The sequence below is a fragment of the Platalea leucorodia genome, assembly GCF_965183815.1.
Source record: "Platalea leucorodia genome assembly, chromosome: 3".
In the NCBI taxonomy this organism is placed as follows: domain Eukaryota; kingdom Metazoa; phylum Chordata; class Aves; order Pelecaniformes; family Threskiornithidae; genus Platalea; species Platalea leucorodia.
Window position 1 is genome coordinate 98,726,903 of NC_138825.1, and position 18,721 is coordinate 98,745,623.

The 18,721-nt window shown below is 42.7% G+C and overlaps 2 protein-coding genes across 2 annotated transcripts; both read right to left on the reverse strand.

The window, feature by feature from the left end:
- Window positions 1–1,664: 1,664 nt before the first annotated feature.
- On the reverse strand, window positions 1,665–8,476 carry PTP4A1 (protein tyrosine phosphatase 4A1). The gene is made up of 5 exons (XM_082306863.1): window positions 8,340–8,476; window positions 6,650–6,742; window positions 6,135–6,265; window positions 4,432–4,506; window positions 1,665–3,233 (listed from the first exon to the last, which is right to left on the reverse strand). The coding sequence occupies exons 1-5, from the start codon at window positions 8,442–8,444 to the stop codon at window positions 3,116–3,118; spliced, it is 522 nt and encodes a 173-aa protein (XP_082162989.1). The 5' UTR covers window positions 8,445–8,476; the 3' UTR covers window positions 1,665–3,115.
- Window positions 8,477–8,755: 279 nt separating this feature from the next.
- On the reverse strand, window positions 8,756–17,012 carry LOC309588070 (uncharacterized protein). The gene is made up of 2 exons (XM_082306865.1): window positions 16,756–17,012; window positions 8,756–8,889 (listed from the first exon to the last, which is right to left on the reverse strand). The coding sequence occupies exons 1-2, from the start codon at window positions 16,792–16,794 to the stop codon at window positions 8,794–8,796; spliced, it is 135 nt and encodes a 44-aa protein (XP_082162991.1). The 5' UTR covers window positions 16,795–17,012; the 3' UTR covers window positions 8,756–8,793.
- Window positions 17,013–18,721: the final 1,709 nt, after the last annotated feature.

Here is an 18,721-nt window from a genome sequence, read left to right on the forward strand (position 1 = left end):
AAGATTTTTCCCCCATCTCATCTGCAAGGATGAACAATGGTCACATGAATGAGCAGTGCTTTACTGCTTTTCTTATGGCCAAAGAAGATCTTAAGCCTAACCTAGCATTTGTACTCAATACAAAATTACACGTTTTTCTACTGTTTCTCCTGCAGTAATACAGATGGGTCTGATTACTTCCGAAATTACTGCTTATCTCCACAACTGCCCTCCTTATGTAAGCACTGGAATGAATGGATTTTTATGCATGGAAAACTGATGACCAGGGATATTAACAATCAGAAGTATTAACTAGTTTTGAGAAGTCAGTCTGAAATGCTTCAGGACTGTTCATAAACATGCAGTACTACATAATTTAATAAAAGTACAGTTTTTATAGACCTCAGTTGAAACTGACTGCTCAGCACTTCTGAGAATCAGATGCAAAAAAAAAATCAGATTATACCTGATTTTGGATGTCCAGTTACAGAGTATCTTGTTTGACTATCTTTCCTCAGCATTATTTAGGACAGAACAATATAAAGAACCCATCAGTTTTCTCCTGCAATAATTGCAAGATCACTCTCCCTCTATTTGCCATAAATATTTAACAACTCCTACATGCTAAGGAATCCTACAAACACTACCACCGTTTACAAACCATGCTCACCCAAGCCATTAGGTCTGCAGCACATAAGTCTAGTAGACAAGAATATTATCATGTAATTAAGTACTGCCACAACATAACTCTTGAAGAAAGGACAAAGCAGTTACATAGTCATTTAAGCATCTGAAATTAAATGTAACAGTAACACCTGTCTCCCATGAGAGGCTTTAGCCTTAAGTGAAGATACAGTAATTCCATTTAAGCTTTTCTTCCTTTTTGTTTGTAAATCCATATAAATTACATAGAACTTTATTTAACTTGCTTTATGTACTTCTATCTGCTATCTTATCTTCACATTTTGAGTATGGTCAACATTTTAGTCCCTAAAACCTACCAGAGTTGTTAGAAGAGGAAGACACGTTTTCTGTTGCTTAGGGATTTATGTCTAAACGTGGAAACAGTTCAGAAGTTGACTTGATCTTTGCTTTAAACAGATACACACTCGTTATGCAAAAGCTTTTCCTCTTTAGAAATCTCAGTTTACTGAAACCAACTAAAGTCAAGCCCAGTCTCAAGTTTAAAGAGTTCAAAGGACCAAGCTCCCGTCACTAACACGTTAGAGCTCTTAACCTAAACACATCCTTCCCTACCCACATAAACACTGTGGAGACAGGGCCTGAGCTTATGATCACCAGTAAGAACTGCATTTCAGCTGGCTACTAAGAGCATCTTCCATTTCTCATCAGGCAGTTTGGTCACCACTCTCTGGAAACTTGAATTTGCACAGGTCTTAGCTCACATGAATTTCTGTGATATCATCTGTTCGGACATAGCTTCAGTCTTGACAATGGAGCATTGTATTATACTATTTTGTAATTTAAGTCTAATGGTACTGATACAAGCATTCTCCAAGCTTTACAGATACATATGCTCTCCTGCATTTACTGCAAAGACAGTTTCAAGAACACTAAGTCACCTATTTTAGTACTGGGGAAGGGAAGTCAAAAGTAAGCTACATAAAGAAATACTGTACTTTCTGCTATTAATTTTGTCCACATTTATTTATGAGTAAAACAAACAGCAAGCATTACAGCAAAGGGGACATTCAGGCCCAGATTTAAAAAAAAGAAAACAGATGCCTGGATAGATTCTGAATTTAGGCACCTCAAGATTGCTGACAAACTACACAAAAATAAGTGAAAATCATGAGCATTTCAGCAAACTTCGTAAGTGCATTTCAGTATTTATTTAGATGTTTAAGCTCTCGCACTAGATTTTACAAGCTGGTGAACACTGGCAAAATTATTTCTCCCACAGAACTATAACCACACATTCCCAAGACAGTATAAATATATGGTTGAACTAACATTAATACACATCACCATTTTATCAATTACATAATAAAACAAATTATCAAGTATCCAAATATTAAGTTACGCAGCTTGAAAGGCATACAAAATATTACAGAGGTCTGCCCAAGTCATAGCAGAAACTCAAGGAGGAAAAACAAAAAAAAAAAAGAAATCACACTTTCAACAAAGCAATAGTTGGTAAACAACTTTCGATAGGTACAGTAAAAGAAACTACAAGATTTTTCAGAAATTTTCTGATTAAGAATTTTTAGCTACAATAACAAAGCATTTCTACATTTTAAAAAAATATTTACTGAAGTAAAGGGCATATTCTATACTTCCTGCACAAGACAAAGGCAACATTTTACTAGAAATATTAAATAGCCCCTCCCAACCTTTTCAGGCCCTCTGTTAAGTTGCACATGAAGTGCCAACATTAATTTTACTGTAAGGCTTTTTGTCTGGAGACATTAAAGACTTGTGTGCTTCTGTACAATTTAAAAGATTTTCTACATGAGTAACCAGAGAGTAATGATTTGTAAAATGCAGAGGTTTGGATAACAGAAAGTAGAGATGCTGGGGTAAAAAGTTGCTGTAATTCATAGTATTAAAAAGACAGACTGTGCAAATCCTGATAATTCTAGTGCGATTGTGGGAGACAAAACGTACAGTGAGCAGGCAAGACTATCTTAGAGGCCATATTCTTCAACATTGAAATGACTGTAGAAAAAAAGATATTAAGGTCTAGATAAGCTGGTAGTTCTCACTTCATCAGAACTATGCTCATTTATAAGGAAAAACATGTAGCTGATATGCTGGGTATTTTGGCACCTAATCTCTCTACAGATTGATTTATTTTAGTACCCCAATTTTTAGTAGTTGAAACTAGGTGGGTAAGACTCAACAGCATGATTAAAGGATATCTGAACTGGTAATTAATGAACAAGGAGACAGCTCAGAAACAGAGTAGAGCAAAAACATTTACTGAGTCTCCAAACAGATGGATATTTATCTAAACATACAAGTTGCATTTCTACTAAGCCTTTAGCCTATTAAATACTCCTAAGGAAGCTTCCTTTACTACTAAAAAGTGTCAGACTCATGTCTTTGGCATGCAGTCTGCTTAATTCTAGTTTCCATCCTTTAATCCCAAAGAAGTACTATAGGCTGTTGAGCTTTACTGAATACAACAATTATTTCGGTGACCATTGGAGTCTTTAAAACGCAGACGCATCTTGGGGCGGTATTTCTCCAAGTACAGAAGTTGCTTGCTGTTAAAAGCTCCACGCCGCTTCCTAGATGGAGGAAAAAAAATATTTTAAACAGAACATTAATCTGCTGCCCAGTGAAATAATATCACCAACCAGAGAAAAATATTTTTAGGTCCCTTAAAACAAACACCATTAAGTCAAGACTGTAACCAAAATAAAGGTAATTAAAAGTTCAGTGCCAGGAAAGAGGGTGGTAGCTTCCTTTCACAAATACCTCATTGGACCACATGCTCAAAGGAGTACATATCATTTTAGACAGTGTTTTAGCCTCTGATATACAGAAGTCAAAGATCTTACATTAAGATCTTTAGAAGAAACTTCAAAAGAAAGCTATAGAGCAGATGTGATAGTCTTCTTAAGAAAGCTGAAGTTATTCAGTCTCTTAAAATAATTATGAAGAATAGTACAATATTAAGAAAGTACATAAACATTACAAATCCCCCATAAGAAGTTGAACAGAAATTGAGCTTTCTTGGTTTTCTCAAACCAGAAGTGTGTGAAAGAGGGGTACATTTTTGTTGAGTGTTTGGAATATGTACCTGGCTTCTTATTCCTCACTTTATATACACAAGCCTGTTAAGATGTACCAGCTGAATTTAATTCTTTAAAGGCTTGACAATTACGCAATAATTATTTTGGTATTGTTTATATGAGCTGCAGCTTCTTTTAAATATAGTTGAAACCTGCAAAGTTAAGGCATTGAGACTAAAATTGTTCTCATCCAACTTACATACTTTTACAAAAAAATCCAAGGAAATATTTTTCTTCAGTGGACTACCAGGAAAGACTAGGAGGAACTGTTTAGCACACTTTGATCTAATACAGAAGAAAGGATCCACAGACATGAATCAGTGTTAGCTCTAGCTACTAAACAGAACTTAAATTTCAAAGGTATTCTGCCTCTCGTGTAGAAAAAATAAAGACAACCCTGTAGATCTAACTGAAAGTTAGGGTTTTTTTTGGGATTGTTTTGTTTTTTAAACTTGCTCAAATAATTACCAATTCTGGTCTCCACAGAAACAGAAGATACCCATCCCACAGGCCAAGTCCTACAACACTGACTGTATGCAGTATGTGTGTTAGAAAGTTCATATGTACTAAATATCTTACAAAAAAAAAAAAGAGTAAAAGACAAGAACAGCATTCAGAATTTCCTTTAGTGCCTAAGGATATACTAATGTGTTACATCTTGGAAACAGCTAGATGTTAGCTTCATACTTACTGTCTTATGAACTGCACTGCATCTTCATACTTCATTCCACATTCTATCAGTGCAAGAGCCACTAAGACCGGAGCTCTGGTGGTTAAAAAAAATACATATATATATTCAGTTTAGCATTTGCCAGTGCATATACTTAGAAGAAAGTTTACTTTCCCCAGTTCTCTTTTCTATCCTTCTGTGTCTATCTGATGTTTCTTCCCTGGGGAAGCAAAAAAGACAAGCAGAAGGCATTTCTACATTAACTGAGCCATTCTACCATCTATTTTCAAGCTACTCAACCTCATTAAGAGAGGGGTTTAAATGAATACTTGTCAACCTTAGCTCTGTTCATCTGACTTTAGGTATAGGAGAGGACAACAGGAATAAAATGCAAGTAATCTTTACCCATTTGTTTCAAAGCCAATTGATTCTGGGGAAGAGTTGCATATGGGTTTCTATTCCCACAAACATGCATCACTAGAAGCAGTCAGGAGCCCAAAGCAGAAATCAGAAGAGGAGTCAGGTCCAGTAAGAACTGACAAGTCCTATAACTAGTGTCACGAGTTTTAGCAACAGATGCAATCCACAGGCTGCTGCCCACCCCCTAGGATTTCCTTGTTTGCCACAGTATTCTTCATCCGACAGAATACAGTTTTCAGTTAGGAAAGCTTAACACAAATCAATCTGAAATACATTAGCAATTTATGGCTAAAAAAAAAAAAAGACAAAACCCCATGCCACACAGACTTGTGCATCTAGTAGCAAGCTTAAGTGGTTTTATATGTTCAGGGATTTTAAAAAACCTTACATGATAAAAAGCTAGGATGTTCTTTTCAACTAGTTAACTGCCCAATTTTGAGGAAAGAAACAGATACCATTGTAAGCAGCTGAAGAGGACTTGTTTTGGTAGCATTCACCACTACAGTCAACTTTGTTACATGTGAAGCCATAATGCAAATGGTGGATAAGCCAGCCTTATGGACAGCAAGACCAGAAACCTCCATTTTATATTGGAAATGCTGGAACACATGGCTAGAATATGGCAACTGCTTTTTGAACAGATCTAGTTCCCAGGTAGTCTAGAACAATAGCAGCAAAACCACTATGTTCTCACAACTGTCGGAATTGTATTTAAGATAGTGGCAGCAGACAGAGGGAACAGGGCTAAGAGGAGTATATTTAGCATTATCCACAAAAATTTTGAGGCTCAGTGTTAGAAATGAGACAGAAACAGAGCTTTGGGACTTTGGAGAACACTTTTCATCCCCCAGCAGAGATGAAGTTGGTCTTGATGTGCCAGAGAACCCCACTTGTTTGTGGCTAGTGGTTACAATACCCTTGGTACAAGGAGGCTGGCAATACTGCTGAAATAGGGATGAAGGTGAGTCACTAAAAACTAAACACAGAAAAAAAAAAAAAAGACGACTTCGCAAGACAAAAAGTATCAATGGGACACTCATCAATATGCTTGGTACAAGAATATATTCATTTACTTCATTCAGTAGTTTTTGTGAGAGTGCTGTGATAATAACATAATCTGTTGACTAAAAGGCATTTATGTCTAATATATACATACAACAGTTTCCTGTTATCTGAACTACTTTTAAGTGTGAAGTTATTCCAATACTGGGTATGTGACTATTTTACATTTGCCTCAAATAAACTTTTGTACTAAATCTTTGCCCAGGGATGGCAATTCAACAGATCTTTAAAACTTTACCCACCTTCCAAGACCAGCAACACAGTGTACAGCAATACAACAACCAGGTTCTTCACGAAATTTAACTTTAAGGAGGTTTAGCCAATCATCAACAATCTGGTTGGATGGTGGAGCACCATCATCAAAGGGCCAATCCTAGAATATAGCATGACATACATAAATAAAAACATAAAGATAGAACTCTCTATGCTTGTATGTTGTGTGCATACAAAAAACCCCGTAGGGGACACAATGGACAAAAAAGCTGACAGCTAAGCGAACCACTCAAGCTTATGGTTTTCTAATAGCATAACTATAGCAGTATTAGGAATATATTCCTTTGAATCCATTTTTATTGAGCAAATCATTTTGCTCAAAACTGGATTTTTCTCCTGACAAGAGAGGATGTCTCTAAAGCTTTTGCCTCCATCAGCTGCTGGAATACAGTTGTAGAGTTAATAAGGTGGTGTCAAAAGAAATTTTTTTTGGGGGGGTGGGAGAGGGTGGGTTGGTTTTAAACTCTGCTTCTACACTACTTACCAGAACCTGAATGCCTTCTTTTTCCACTGGAGCAGTGTCGTAAGTAGCTTCACATACTCTTACCACTGTGGTAACGCCATATTTCTTAAGTTCCTAGGAAATGGGGAAAAAAACCAACACAACACCTGCTTTAGGATCAAACTGACTTCACTTCACATTTTCTCAATATGTTAGCTTATTAACTCGTTCCAAAATTTTCAGTAAGTAAACTCGCACAAGTGCTTGCCACCCTGTGAAGAACACAGAAAGCTGAAATAACTGAAAACTTGTGTGTGGTATGTGCCAGATACCTTTGAGCTCTTCTGCAAACATTTCTGAAGATTAAGTTTTGTTATGCTGAATAAGACTTTTTTTCTTTTAAAATAAAATCCAGATAAACAGTGATGAAATAAGTAGTCCATCTCCAAAAGATCATTCCCTTTTAAGGAACAGGAAATTTTCCTGGTTTGCAAAGCTACATACTTCACTAAAAGCATCCTGAATGAGTTTTGGATCCTCTCCTTCTCTCCCTCTTCTTAAAACAGGTTTGTAACACCTCTTACTGATAAGAATTATGAGCATAGGACAATAACTTATTCCAGTTCCTGAGTTGTCATAACTACAGGATAACAAAATTTAACTCTCCATTTTGTTTTTAACCTCCATTTATTTAAAAAAAAAAAAAAAAAAAGAAGAAAGCACTCACTCTTCATTGTCCCTGCAACAACCCATCATTCACACTGTAACTGTCATGGTAATGACTGAAGCATAGCCTAAGCATACTTCATCTAGGTGTGAGAGTATAAAGGCAAGCAAACCTTATCTCACTGTATTGCTTGTAAATTATCCCACACTGAATGCAAAATAGAAGTATAACACACCTAAAATCTTGCTAATGAGGGACTGCATTACAAACTCAGACTTTACCAGGAGGTAACTTTGGAGGAACCCATTGTTAGCATACGTGCAACACGCTTTTAACTGTGCACTTTACAGCTCCAACATGCTAGATGCAAGGTTTAGATGACAAATTCAGATACTTGCAATATACATCAAGCCACCTGGCTTTAGTCAGTAAATAATTTCAGCATGTACCAAAACAGCTGAAGTAGCTTCAGCAGCTCTGGATGCAGAGCAAGCCTACCACCATACATTTCACTCAAGTAGACACTATGACACTCGGAGCATTCTTTTAAGCTACACTAGAACGACGATCTGCTAATACTGAAGAGAGATAGGCAGGGAAAGCATATTGCGATCCTGTTATTTGTTCTTAAGGTTCTGATTCACAATGTATAGTGAATTATTCTCTTTTTAATCAGTATGCAATAGGTGCAAGGGAACATCACACTTCTTTAGATGAATCTAAATGTGAGTTCCTACCACTAGCAGATCTTTGTATTGTTCTACACATAACTCTGCCAGATAGTTCCTGTTTTCAGACCTAAACAATGTACAGACAGTATAATTACTTCTTTGCTTCACTTTCAGAAGTATGTTTTTGTGAAGTATCTGAAAGTATATCTGAATAGATTTGTCTGTAGATCTCTGAAGCCTGGCATAAGTATTTGAAAAAAGTCAACATACAGTCTCAGCACCTCTTCATATGGCTTCCACAACTGTTATCAACTAGTAAAGAAATAAATTGTTAATATAGCATGCTGTTCAGGCATTAAAAAATACATCAGTAAGAATTCCGTCCTGACCTTACCTCTATGAATTTGTTTAAAGTTGCATTGGTTGGATTGTGTGTGATTAGGAATCTCATATTCTTGTAGGTGATTTCCACAGGAGCTGGGCGGTTCATTCGGGCCATATTGATTTAGTTAAACATGCAACAAGATTATGAAAGGGTTAAAAAAAATTCTAATACAGAAGTGATTTAGAGAAACTGAAGTCTACTTCACTATACTCCACGTGAAAATCTCAGTGCTTGGAAGTATGAAGTTGGGAACAATGGGAAATGAAATGAACCTCCTAACAAGAAGCAGCAATTCTTCAATCCAGTAATACTGAGGCAAAAGAAAGGCAGTGCACTGAGGTTTACCCCATCCAGGTCCGAATTCTGTTGTTAAATGCTCTGCCAATTTCAATTCAATACTTCTTATCCTGGTCAACCACTCTTAGGGGGGCTTCTTGGTGGAGTAGTAATGAATTTCTACAGTTCACTTGTCTGCATAGAGGTCGTGCTGTGCCTGGCAGTAGTCTCCACTGCCCTTCAGAAACTCCATAAATGTGTGACCAAGAACACCACAGAACTGCTGTAAAGAGAAGGGGGGGGGGGGGAAAGGCATAATGAGCACAGGTGAAGCAAGATTATTTTGAAGACACCAAGCATTATAAAATGAAAAAATAAAAGCAGAGCAACTAAGCAGTTTCACAAGGTTAATTTTTTAATCCAAGAATTATGTTTGCATAAGAATCCTATTACCTTTCTTAGCAAGGATTACTTGAAAAATACATATATTTACTTAATACAAAGTTTCCATATAGGGTTGTTTCAACACCAAAAACTGAAATATATTAAAATATCAATTCAAATGTGCTAAACATAGCAACAAGAGACCAAGTTTTAAGAACCCCAGTATTTATAAAGCATAGCTTTTCCAGGATACCCATACAACTGTATTTTCCATATTCTGAATTGAGAGACATCACAACACCTACTTAAGTTACACTAACCTTAAGTAGTCCCATGAAGGCAGGGATGAGATTCCTTCAATATTCAAGCTGAGCATAAGAATTTCTAGTGTTTAAACAAAACTACCAGTCCCTACAGAGATGCAGAATCACTTGTCTTAAAGGCTAAAGACTTACTTTGCATGTAAGCATCATTAATTCACACACAGAACAGCTAGTAGGAAAAAAAATGCATCTAAATACACCTGTCTCAAATAGGAAGCCTTGAAACCAAATGCAAAAGTCTTTGTGGTCTAGCAAAACAATGCGAGCTGTTGAACATGTTTGAGACTTTCAAGGCACACAGATTTCTAACTAAGGAACGTTTCATATACTAAAGGCTGAAGACACACAGCAGCCTTTATCTGCCTTTAACTGCCTTTCTACACCACGACGTTATTAACATACCAAGACAGTAGTAATAGTCTAGCTAAAAACACACGCAGGCAAGTTTATTGAACAGGTTATTCCTGCCCAGTGGTGTGCTATTCTGCTATGGTTAAATTTACATATAAAACTACTGCAAGTTGCACAACTAGGAAGTAGATAGCTGATGAACTGCTCTGAGTTGTGTATTCATTTGCAGATGTTGCTATGCAAACAAACCAAGGATATATGCTTTTATGCACTGGGGAACCTTACAGCAGAGTAGTTTTGTGCCCAGCCACAGTTCCAGTGCTGCTGACAATACCTGCCTAGGGAACAAAAAGGAAGGAAAGAGAAGTTTTGTTTCCCAAAAGCCAGATACAAGCTGAACCAAATGCCCACTAAATATACTTAGGTACTAGAGAGAAACGTCACTGATCCTGCAACTATTTAGCAGAAAAAATGACTTATGTTGGCCAGTGGACTCCAAACATTGGAAGGAATCCATGTATTTCTATGCCCAAACAAAATATTGCCCAAGACACTTTGGAAATGGATTAGCTGAGCATGCAGTGTTACAGAACTGCTATCACAGACTTACTTTCTTAAAAATGTGATTTCTAGTTCCTAGCAAACAGAAGATGTAACTTCATTGTAACAATGTTCAAATTTTTTTCAACTACAAACCAGCTCCATGCATCCATCCACATATATAATCAGGGCAAGCGTACATGAGAAAATAAGGAGAAGAGACAGTATTTCAGTGCTCTACACTCAAGCCTTTCCAGTCAAAGGACCATGAAAGAACCAGCTTGTGCTGAAAAGCTTCCCAACCATGAGAAAGCAAATTCAAAACATCAGGTCCTAAAGACAATTGTACAGTAAGTCCTGATAATAGCCAATGTCTTAATAGACTTTTACCAAAGGGCAGGAAGAAAAAGCTACATGCAAATAAGTCATGCCATCTAGGATTTGGAGTCAGACCAAGACTCCACTGCAGGCACTAAACCATACACCATAAGAATACAGCGAGCCTATCTAAGAACGATTAGTATTAAGCAGAAGTCACAACAGATCAATAGTCTAATAATTGTTGAGTTTTCTAAGAGGTATCTTAGCAGTAGAGGAGTTCTTAAAATGAACTACAATTTAAAGAATTGCAACCATGTTTTATGTTGTAGACATGGCCTTGCTCCATTCAAAAGTCCAGAGAAGGGGAAGTTCAGTAACAGAGTAGGAGTAGCAAAGAAGATAAAAATCATTAAGACTTTGGACTGTAGCAGATGAGTAGAGCTGCATCACACAATGTTACAAAGGACCTTTAGAAAAAGCAGATCAAACACCTCCAGGCATCCTTTTCATGTTTTCAGATAGCTTATTGGTAATAAGTTTTAAGGATGCACCTTAATCACAGGCATGGCTTGCAAAAAAAAAAAAAAAAAAAAAAAAAAAAAAAGCCTGCTAACCAAGACAAGAAAGAAGTCAGCAGAAAGAAACTAATAGGACAGTTTCACATGCACTTTGCTGCTACTCTAGAGATACTACCATCACCATTTCTGTAAAGGCTGTAGGATTAAGCTTGCCAGTTACTTGCAAAAATACTATTTCAGTTTATAAATTCAGGGACAGTGAGAACTCTAAATGTAATAGTCATGAAAAAGGAGTAAGAAGAATCCTCTGAAGGCAGAGGCCAACAGAGTAACAGGAACCAGGAAAACTCAGACTCGGAAGAACTGCAAGAATCATCACCTGACACCAGCCATGCCCTAACAGAAAAAGGTAGATGCACATTAAAAAGACTCCTAGAACCAGACCTAGGGAACACCTAAAATAGCAACTGAAAAAAAGAACTGAAGATAGCTTATTTAAAGTCACTCTCAATTAGTTTAAGAAGCAGAACAGCAAAAAGGGACAGGACAGCTTTAAGATGATACAGCTGCACAAGGTCTTGCACTGCTTTTCGCATGCACTGGCAGATCTCATGTTTATCTCTTCTTAAGACTGCTAAGAGGAATCATAGCCGGTCCTTTTCCCTGGTAGAGGATGAGGGAGCAGAGGCTGTCAGAAACAGAAAAGCCTGCAAGTGAGCTTGAGGAGACAGAACGGGGTCACTAGGGTAAAGACGACCTTTCAGTCCAGGGGGGAGAAAGAAAGTAGTGTAATTGGAAACAGTTAACACGACCCCATACCAGGGCAGGTAGGAAGTAATCAGGATTCATCCAGCCTGGTATGCAGGCTGCCTTCAGTATGAAACTAAGAGTACTCAAGACAATACCAGACAAACTCATCACAGGGGTAAGGAGGAGGGCAGGCAGCAATGCATTAGTTAAGTAATAAATCCTACTTTTTAAATGTAGATCGTTAATCACATCTAGAAATTGGGTGCACAGTTCAAATTCTTATACAAAGTAGAAGCAAGTACATTACGCAATGTTAAGTTTAAGTTCTATGTGTAATTAACCCCTACAAATGAATTCACTTCGTTAATACTGACTTAACAGTTCGCAATTAGACACATCAGCACCTTACTAATTCACACAACTAAGGACTTAACCAAGCATGTATTTGAGCCTCACTGTTTGCCTTGGCAACTGCCACTGCCACTTTATAGAGCAGCAAAGCTCACATTTTCCTTTGATGTGAATGCCATCACTCCTCACCATTGCTACCCAGAAAGCTCCACATGCAGACCAACTCCTTGAGGCAGCATCAATCACGCTGTACTATCCTAAAACAGCTTTGCCAGCCTAGTTTAGTTCTGTTCCTGGAACCAAATGGAAATTACAGACAAGTACTGTATCGGCATGCTGTTTGTGTTACGGCATTAAGCCAGAGTACAAGGCTTCACCCATCTTCAGCAAAAAGACCTGAAAGATAAGAAATCATCTATAAATAGTGTAGTAGTAATTAAGACCACCTTGGGCTTATTGGGAACTCAAATGATACGAGCAACTTTCAAGAGGCTTGGAAATACAGCTTTAAAATTACTGTATTGTCTGAGACAGTTAACTACTTGGTAGGTAAGCTATCAAAAAAGTCAAGATAGTGTACAGAAGCGTAAGGCTGCATAAGTGAAACTCAAATGCATAGTATTGTATGTAGAAGTTTCTTTAACAGAATGACACCAACTCAACGTTTGTACCATCAAGTTGGGTACTCCAGTATATTCTTTTCTATTTCAATGTGAGTTTTCCTTGGGGAAAATTAACACTGAAGGGTTTTGAAAACAGAAGCAGCAGTTTCTATTAGTAACAGAAAGCCAAATAACATTTAGACTGTTAGATCTATCAAAATAAGCTTGGAAAACAAAACTAAGGTTAATATGCCAGGACCACCTATTGAGAGAAGGTATCCTGTCTAATATGGGATAAAGTTACATTAGTTACAACTGCACCATCTACTATCATTTATGCTAGGAGAAGTTAGAGAACAGTTTATGCAAGCAAGAGGAAGGCACCCTGAAAATAAAGTTTTAATTCATGCCCTTCTTCGGGACAGGAAGCTAAAGTATCTGTCTTCACTGACAAGCAGATTCACGTGTACGTTAATTCTGGGTTTGAAACAATCACTTGTGTCTGGCAAAAACTGCTTATGAAAGTAATCTATTAGATTGTTACCGATATGTGGAAAGCAGAGAGGTGTAAGGCTATCCCATGCTGTTGACATTCTTCTTTGCAACTCAGTAGCATCTTGAGAAGCATGCAAACAAAAGTGCTTGTTTACACAGTTAATGACACTTCGCTGTACCTTCAGAAGATGTGCAAGACTGTTCACAGTTGCTCAACCCACCTGCTCACAGACCAGAAACATTTACACCCAGAATCAACTATGTGGGATCACGTTCTCTGAAATCAAGACCTGCCACATGCTCACCTACTGAAACCACAGACTCAAAACTAGAAAACTAAAATAAGCTACATTTCATTACAATTAAGAACACCTGCAAGTAAGTTCATTGTTCTAACTTGCTACCTGACAAAAAGTTACTGAAGGACAGAGGGACAAATACCCCTGACTTTCTCCTACTACTCAAGGCCTAAGTAGCAACCGCTAAGGCAGACAAGGAGGAGTGGGAGGTTAAGGGGTACAAACTGTGTGGAGCAATTACACAAGGTAGAGGCATACCTTCATTAGGTATTATTGACAAGATGCACCTCCTATCTACTGGACACAGGAATGGCTGTATTACGATATCCATGGTGATAACACTACCCATTTTGGACCAGAGAAAGCAACCCATGGCCTAAGAAAATACACTCATGCATCATGGACAGGAGATTCCAAAGGTTTATCATGAATTTGTTACAACATGCTCTGTGAAGGAAGGCTGTTTCTTGTGGTTCAAGTATGCAGTTTAGGGGGAAAAAAAACATTATCTCAAAACTTCCTGTATAACAAGTCAATGCAACTTCCAGATGATGAAATTGAGGCCATATGACTGTCTTCCTAGCTCTTCTGCTCGGATCATGAAAAAACGAACATGCAAAAAAGCCTTAACAGATATTGGGGAAAATAAGACATCACAGAAACCATTTCACCTCCTTGTCTAATACATTCTCTTTTTGAGTTTCTGAAAGCAAGGAGTCTCAAAATGACTTAACACTGTCACTTCAATAGCAAACAACATAAATCCTGTCGTCCTTCTTAAAAATTATTCTATTATGTTTTAAGCAATAACATGAGAAATTTAGCATATACACGTGAAGACAGTTATTGCTGTATTTTATCAAGTCTAATAAAGGTATGAGTTGCATCTGTAAAGAAAGCTGTAAGGAGTTATGGACTTACTTTTAACACAGAGGTACCTTTTGTATTCATCTGATAGAGGCTTAGTTTTTTTTAAATATAAGGTGACAATCTGCTACTAGTTTAGAATTCAGAAATACCCTGATCTGGGCGTTCTAGTTAATGTTTAAGAGAACTGATCACTTACAGTCAGCCTACACACTGGGATAGATCCAGCACTCTTACGTGGCACGTATTCTGTCAGAACAGGAAGGTTTCACAAGACAGAATTTATTAGATAAGGCTAAATTCCATTTATTTACTGCCTTACTGACACATTTAGTTTCATTAAGACAATGACATCCTTCTCCCTTGGCTCCTGCCACGTCTGTCACTCAGTTTTCTTTCTCTCACATTTCCTCCCATGGCTGTGCAATTTCTGTATTGCTTCTTCCACATATTCCCCCGTGAAACGATTCTGTTCCTGTAAGACAATTTCAAAACCCTTTGCTGTTCCATCAATGGAATACTAAGAGCTGACATTTAAGTGCCATCTTCAGGTTTTTTGATTTGACAGTTTTATGAGATTAAAAGGAGACAGGGTTCATACTTCTGAGTCACCGCTTTGGAAAGACTCCACAGATGCAGGTAGACATATTGGAAAGTCGTCTCCAGCAGCAATAAGAAACACCAGAATCTCAGGACCCTTGTGCCACACAGACTTTTGTCAGCTCATAATATTTGCAATGCATGTAGCTGGCTACCGGACAGCAACCAAGACCTGCACGTAAACAACACTAATTCTGTTTCTACTATTACCACATGATAGTTACTTGATTTTGGTAATGCTTTGTCTTTCTTGCTTCTCTGCTTTTGGAGGGCGTACTACCACCAGCAAGCCTTGCACTGTTTGTGCTTAAATACACACTGTGCTCTGCAGTCGCAGTCGTCAGGCAGCACAGACACTGAGATGACTAGGGATGGGGGGGGAAAGGACGCAAGCATATAAGGAGAGTGAAAACTTCTGATGCTGAACTGTGATGCACCTCCAGAAAGAAATGCCTTCCCTGAAAAGCCAGATGGCAAGGTCTTAAAAGCAGGTTCGGTCAAAATTACAGTATTTGACTGCATTCGTGAGCTTCTGAGGGTCAACAACAGACTGTTGCAGAAACATCCACTTCAACGTGTACCTAAATGACTTTCCCCCTCTCTAAGGAGCCATCTAAAAGCCCGGGCTGAAGAAGGCCGGCTGCATACGTGAGTTCGGGCGTACCCCACCTCTGCTGCACAAAGCTCATTTTGGAAAGGATTCACGTCCTCGCTCGCGGCCGGCTCTGACTCCCCGCCCGCCCACGCCGCAGACAAAGAAGCCGCTCGGCCGCCTTCGCTCTCGCCCCGGTGGCCGCCGCACACGTGCGGCCGCGGCGGGGGGCGAGCGCCGGCCCCGCCAGCCCTCCACGCCAGCTAGCCACGCCAGCCGGCTGGCGGGCGCCCACGGGCAAGCCCCGGCTTGTCCCGAAAGCCCCGGGCTCCGGCGGCCGCCACCAGCGCCGCGTCAGCCGCGGGGCGCCGGGCTCCCGGCCCGCCTGTCTCTCCCCGGCGAGGGGACGCTGCCCCGGCCGCGACGCCGCCCCGCGGGCCGTGCCGTCGCCCCAGCTGCGGCGGTCACGGGTTCGCATCACGCTTCGATCAGGCTCCCGACGCGGAGCCATCTTGTCCCCCGGAGCCGCCGCCCGGCCCCGGCCTCCCCCCGGCAGGGGGCTCCCGGCCCCCGCCGCCTCCGCGCCGCCGGCCTGACACGGCCCAGGGGCGCGGGAGCCGCGGCTGCTGGGGCGCTGCCCTTCCCGGTGGCCGCCCGCCCCGACAGACGCCGCCAGACAGACACCGGCGGCGAGAGGCCGGGCCGGCGGGCGGGGCCGGCGGCAGCCAGGCTCACAAAGCGGCTTTGTGCCCGGGCCGGGCCGCTCGGGAGCCGCGGAGAGGTCGCCCCCTCCTCCTCTCCCGGCAAAGGAGGGGAGAGGGGCGCCGGCAGGCGGGAGCGGGAGGAGAGGGGCGCCGGGGGCGGGAGGAAGGCCGAGCCGCGCCGCAGCCACGCTGGCTCGGCTCCCCTGCGGGCCGCCCGGGAGGAGCCGCAGCCCGGCGCTGCGAGAAGCCGCCCGGAGCCGGCTTGGCCCGGGCGACAGAACAAAGAGACAACATGGAGGAGACGGGGGGGGGGCGGGGGGGGGGGGAGGCGAGAAGAGGCGCGGGAGCCAGGCAGAGGCGGGCAGCCGGCGGGGCGCACGGCCGGCAGGGCGAGGGGCCGGGGGAGGCGGGCCGCGGAGGGGGGCGCGGGCGGGCGGGCGGGCGACACTCACAGGAGTATGGTTACTCATTGAAGACTGTAGCCTGATCATACAGCCGGGGTGCGGGCGCCACCGCCGGGGGCAGGAGGAGCAGAACCAGGAGGACGCGGAGGCGCTGGAGGCCGCGGAGCTGCCGGAGGGGGTTCGGCGGCGGAGCGGGGATGGACCATACAGCTGCGGCAGCGGGCGGCTCTGCGGGCTGGCGCGGAGCGGACGCGGCTGCACCAGGAGGGACACTCGGCGCCGCCTCCCGCACAAGCGCCCCGGGCCCCGCCCCTCGCTCACGCACGTCAGCGACGAGCGTGGCGCCCGCCCAATTAGAGGGGCCGCCAGCGCGTCCGGGGCGGGAGCCAGGCCGGCGGGGGGGCGTGGCGCCGGCAGGCTGGGCGGGGGCGGGAGGGAGCCGAGAGGCGGAGGCAGCCGGCGGGAACCGGTTCGTGAATGAAGCGGGCGGCGGCGGGGCCGGGGAGGGGCGCGGCGCGGCGGGGGCAGAGCGGGACGCGCGGGCGGGCGCGGGGATCGCCTCCGGGGGCCGGGCCGGGGCCGCCCTGCGCGGGAGCCCCACCCCCCGCTGGCCGTTGCCGGCGGCTTCGCCGGGAAGCGCCTGGCGCGGCCTCCGGCTCCCCCGGGGCGGCGAGTTCTAGATTCTTCCCCGCGCCCCCGGTGCAGGGTGGCCGGCTGGCGCCCCGCTGCCGCTGCGGCCCGCCGGCTGCGGCCGGCCTCTCCCCGGGGGGGATGGTCGAGGGCAGGGCGCCCGGCGGGGCTGAGGGGAGGGTGGCAAGGGCAGCGCGGGCGGCTGCGGGAGGGGGAGATGGTGCGGGGCGGTGGGGTGAGGCGAGGCGGAGAGCCGATCCCCGTGAGGGCAGCCGGAGGCGCGGTGGCGTATTGCGGCCCTCCGGCGTCGGAAGCGGAGGGCCGGGTGGAGCGGCGGTGGAATAGCCGCGGCTCTGCCCGCGGTTTAATCCTTCAGCCGCTTCGCTTTCGGGCTGCAAAACCTCTTCTGCGAGTTTAATGCTAAGAGGAAGCTCTCGGCGCGTTTCGTCCGCAGATTATTCTGTGCTTTTAAGTCGAGATAAAATCATGATTTCTGGTTTTACAGATGGGAGAACAGCCCAGTAGGCCACAAGTGGTGTGGGAAACAATATGGACTCTCAGCCTTGTGCGCTCTCGCTCCTGGGAAGCACGGTCTCCGAGGCACAGGTGTTGCGGAAGGGCAGGCATCTCGCGGGTGAGATCTGGCGGTGGGAAACACCTATGGTATCGCCGCTGTGCGTAACCGGTACAGGCGTGGGAGTCCGTCCCCAGCTGGACACCGTCAACCTGGAAAACACCTTCATGTGGGTCAGCGCTAGCTTTATGAAATACCAGGCTATTTTTAGCTTCAGTTAGTCTGATACTGTTCTGGTTATATTTTACTAGTTAAGCCTTTCTTCTGCATGTTATGTGATTTACTACAGAAATTACAAGAGTCTGCAGAAGTTGTTTTTGATCTAAAAAATAAACAGCTCAATTCTGAATCTCAGCAGTTTGTATTGACTTGTACAAAGCAATAGCTGTTCTTGTTTTTGCCCAAATTTTCTGTTTTTCTATAACCTGCAGAAACCATGGTTTGTACAGAGGAGGTTTTTGTGGAAACCAACACATGAGAGATGTCTTAATTCAGAACATGTCTGTATTACCTTTCCCTCCACCTGGCTTCAGGTGGGTATAAGCTAATTTCTGACCAGGAGACATGTCTCTGCTAGGGTAATATACACAGCTTTTCTGGGCTATAAGTACATCTGGGCTGTATTTATTTACATTTGCATTTTGTGTTTACTGACTGACTCAGGGCACACATCTGGTGAACTTGCAGCTGTTTCTACTTCTCCATGTAAAACTTCTTGAAAATGTGCTCAGAATCCTATAAAATAAGAAGATGATCCCAAGGTTAATGGCTGCTTGGAATATTGTGTATTTGTTGGTGCTTACAATGTTA

What these genes read in the sequence shown, in the direction of transcription:
- PTP4A1 (XM_082306863.1), bottom strand. Translation starts at nt 8,444, where the DNA reads ATGGCCCGAATGAACCGCCCAGCTCCTGTGGAAATCACCTACAAGAAT. An exon ending in CTTTAAACAAATTCATAGAG is followed by an intron (nt 6,743 to 8,339) that starts GTAAGGTCAGGA and finishes CCCATTTCCTAG; the next exon opens with GAACTTAAGAAATATGGCGT. An exon ending in GCAGTGCAGTTCATAAGACA is followed by an intron (nt 3,234 to 4,431) that starts GTAAGTATGAAG and finishes TCCTCCATCTAG; the next exon opens with GAAGCGGCGTGGAGCTTTTA.
- LOC309588070 (XM_082306865.1), bottom strand. Translation starts at nt 16,794, where the DNA reads ATGATCAGGCTACAGTCTTCAATGAGTAACCATACTCCT. An exon ending in CAATGAGTAACCATACTCCT is followed by an intron (nt 8,890 to 16,755) that starts GTGAGTGTCGCC and finishes TTCTCTTTACAG; the next exon opens with CAGTTCTGTGGTGTTCTTGG.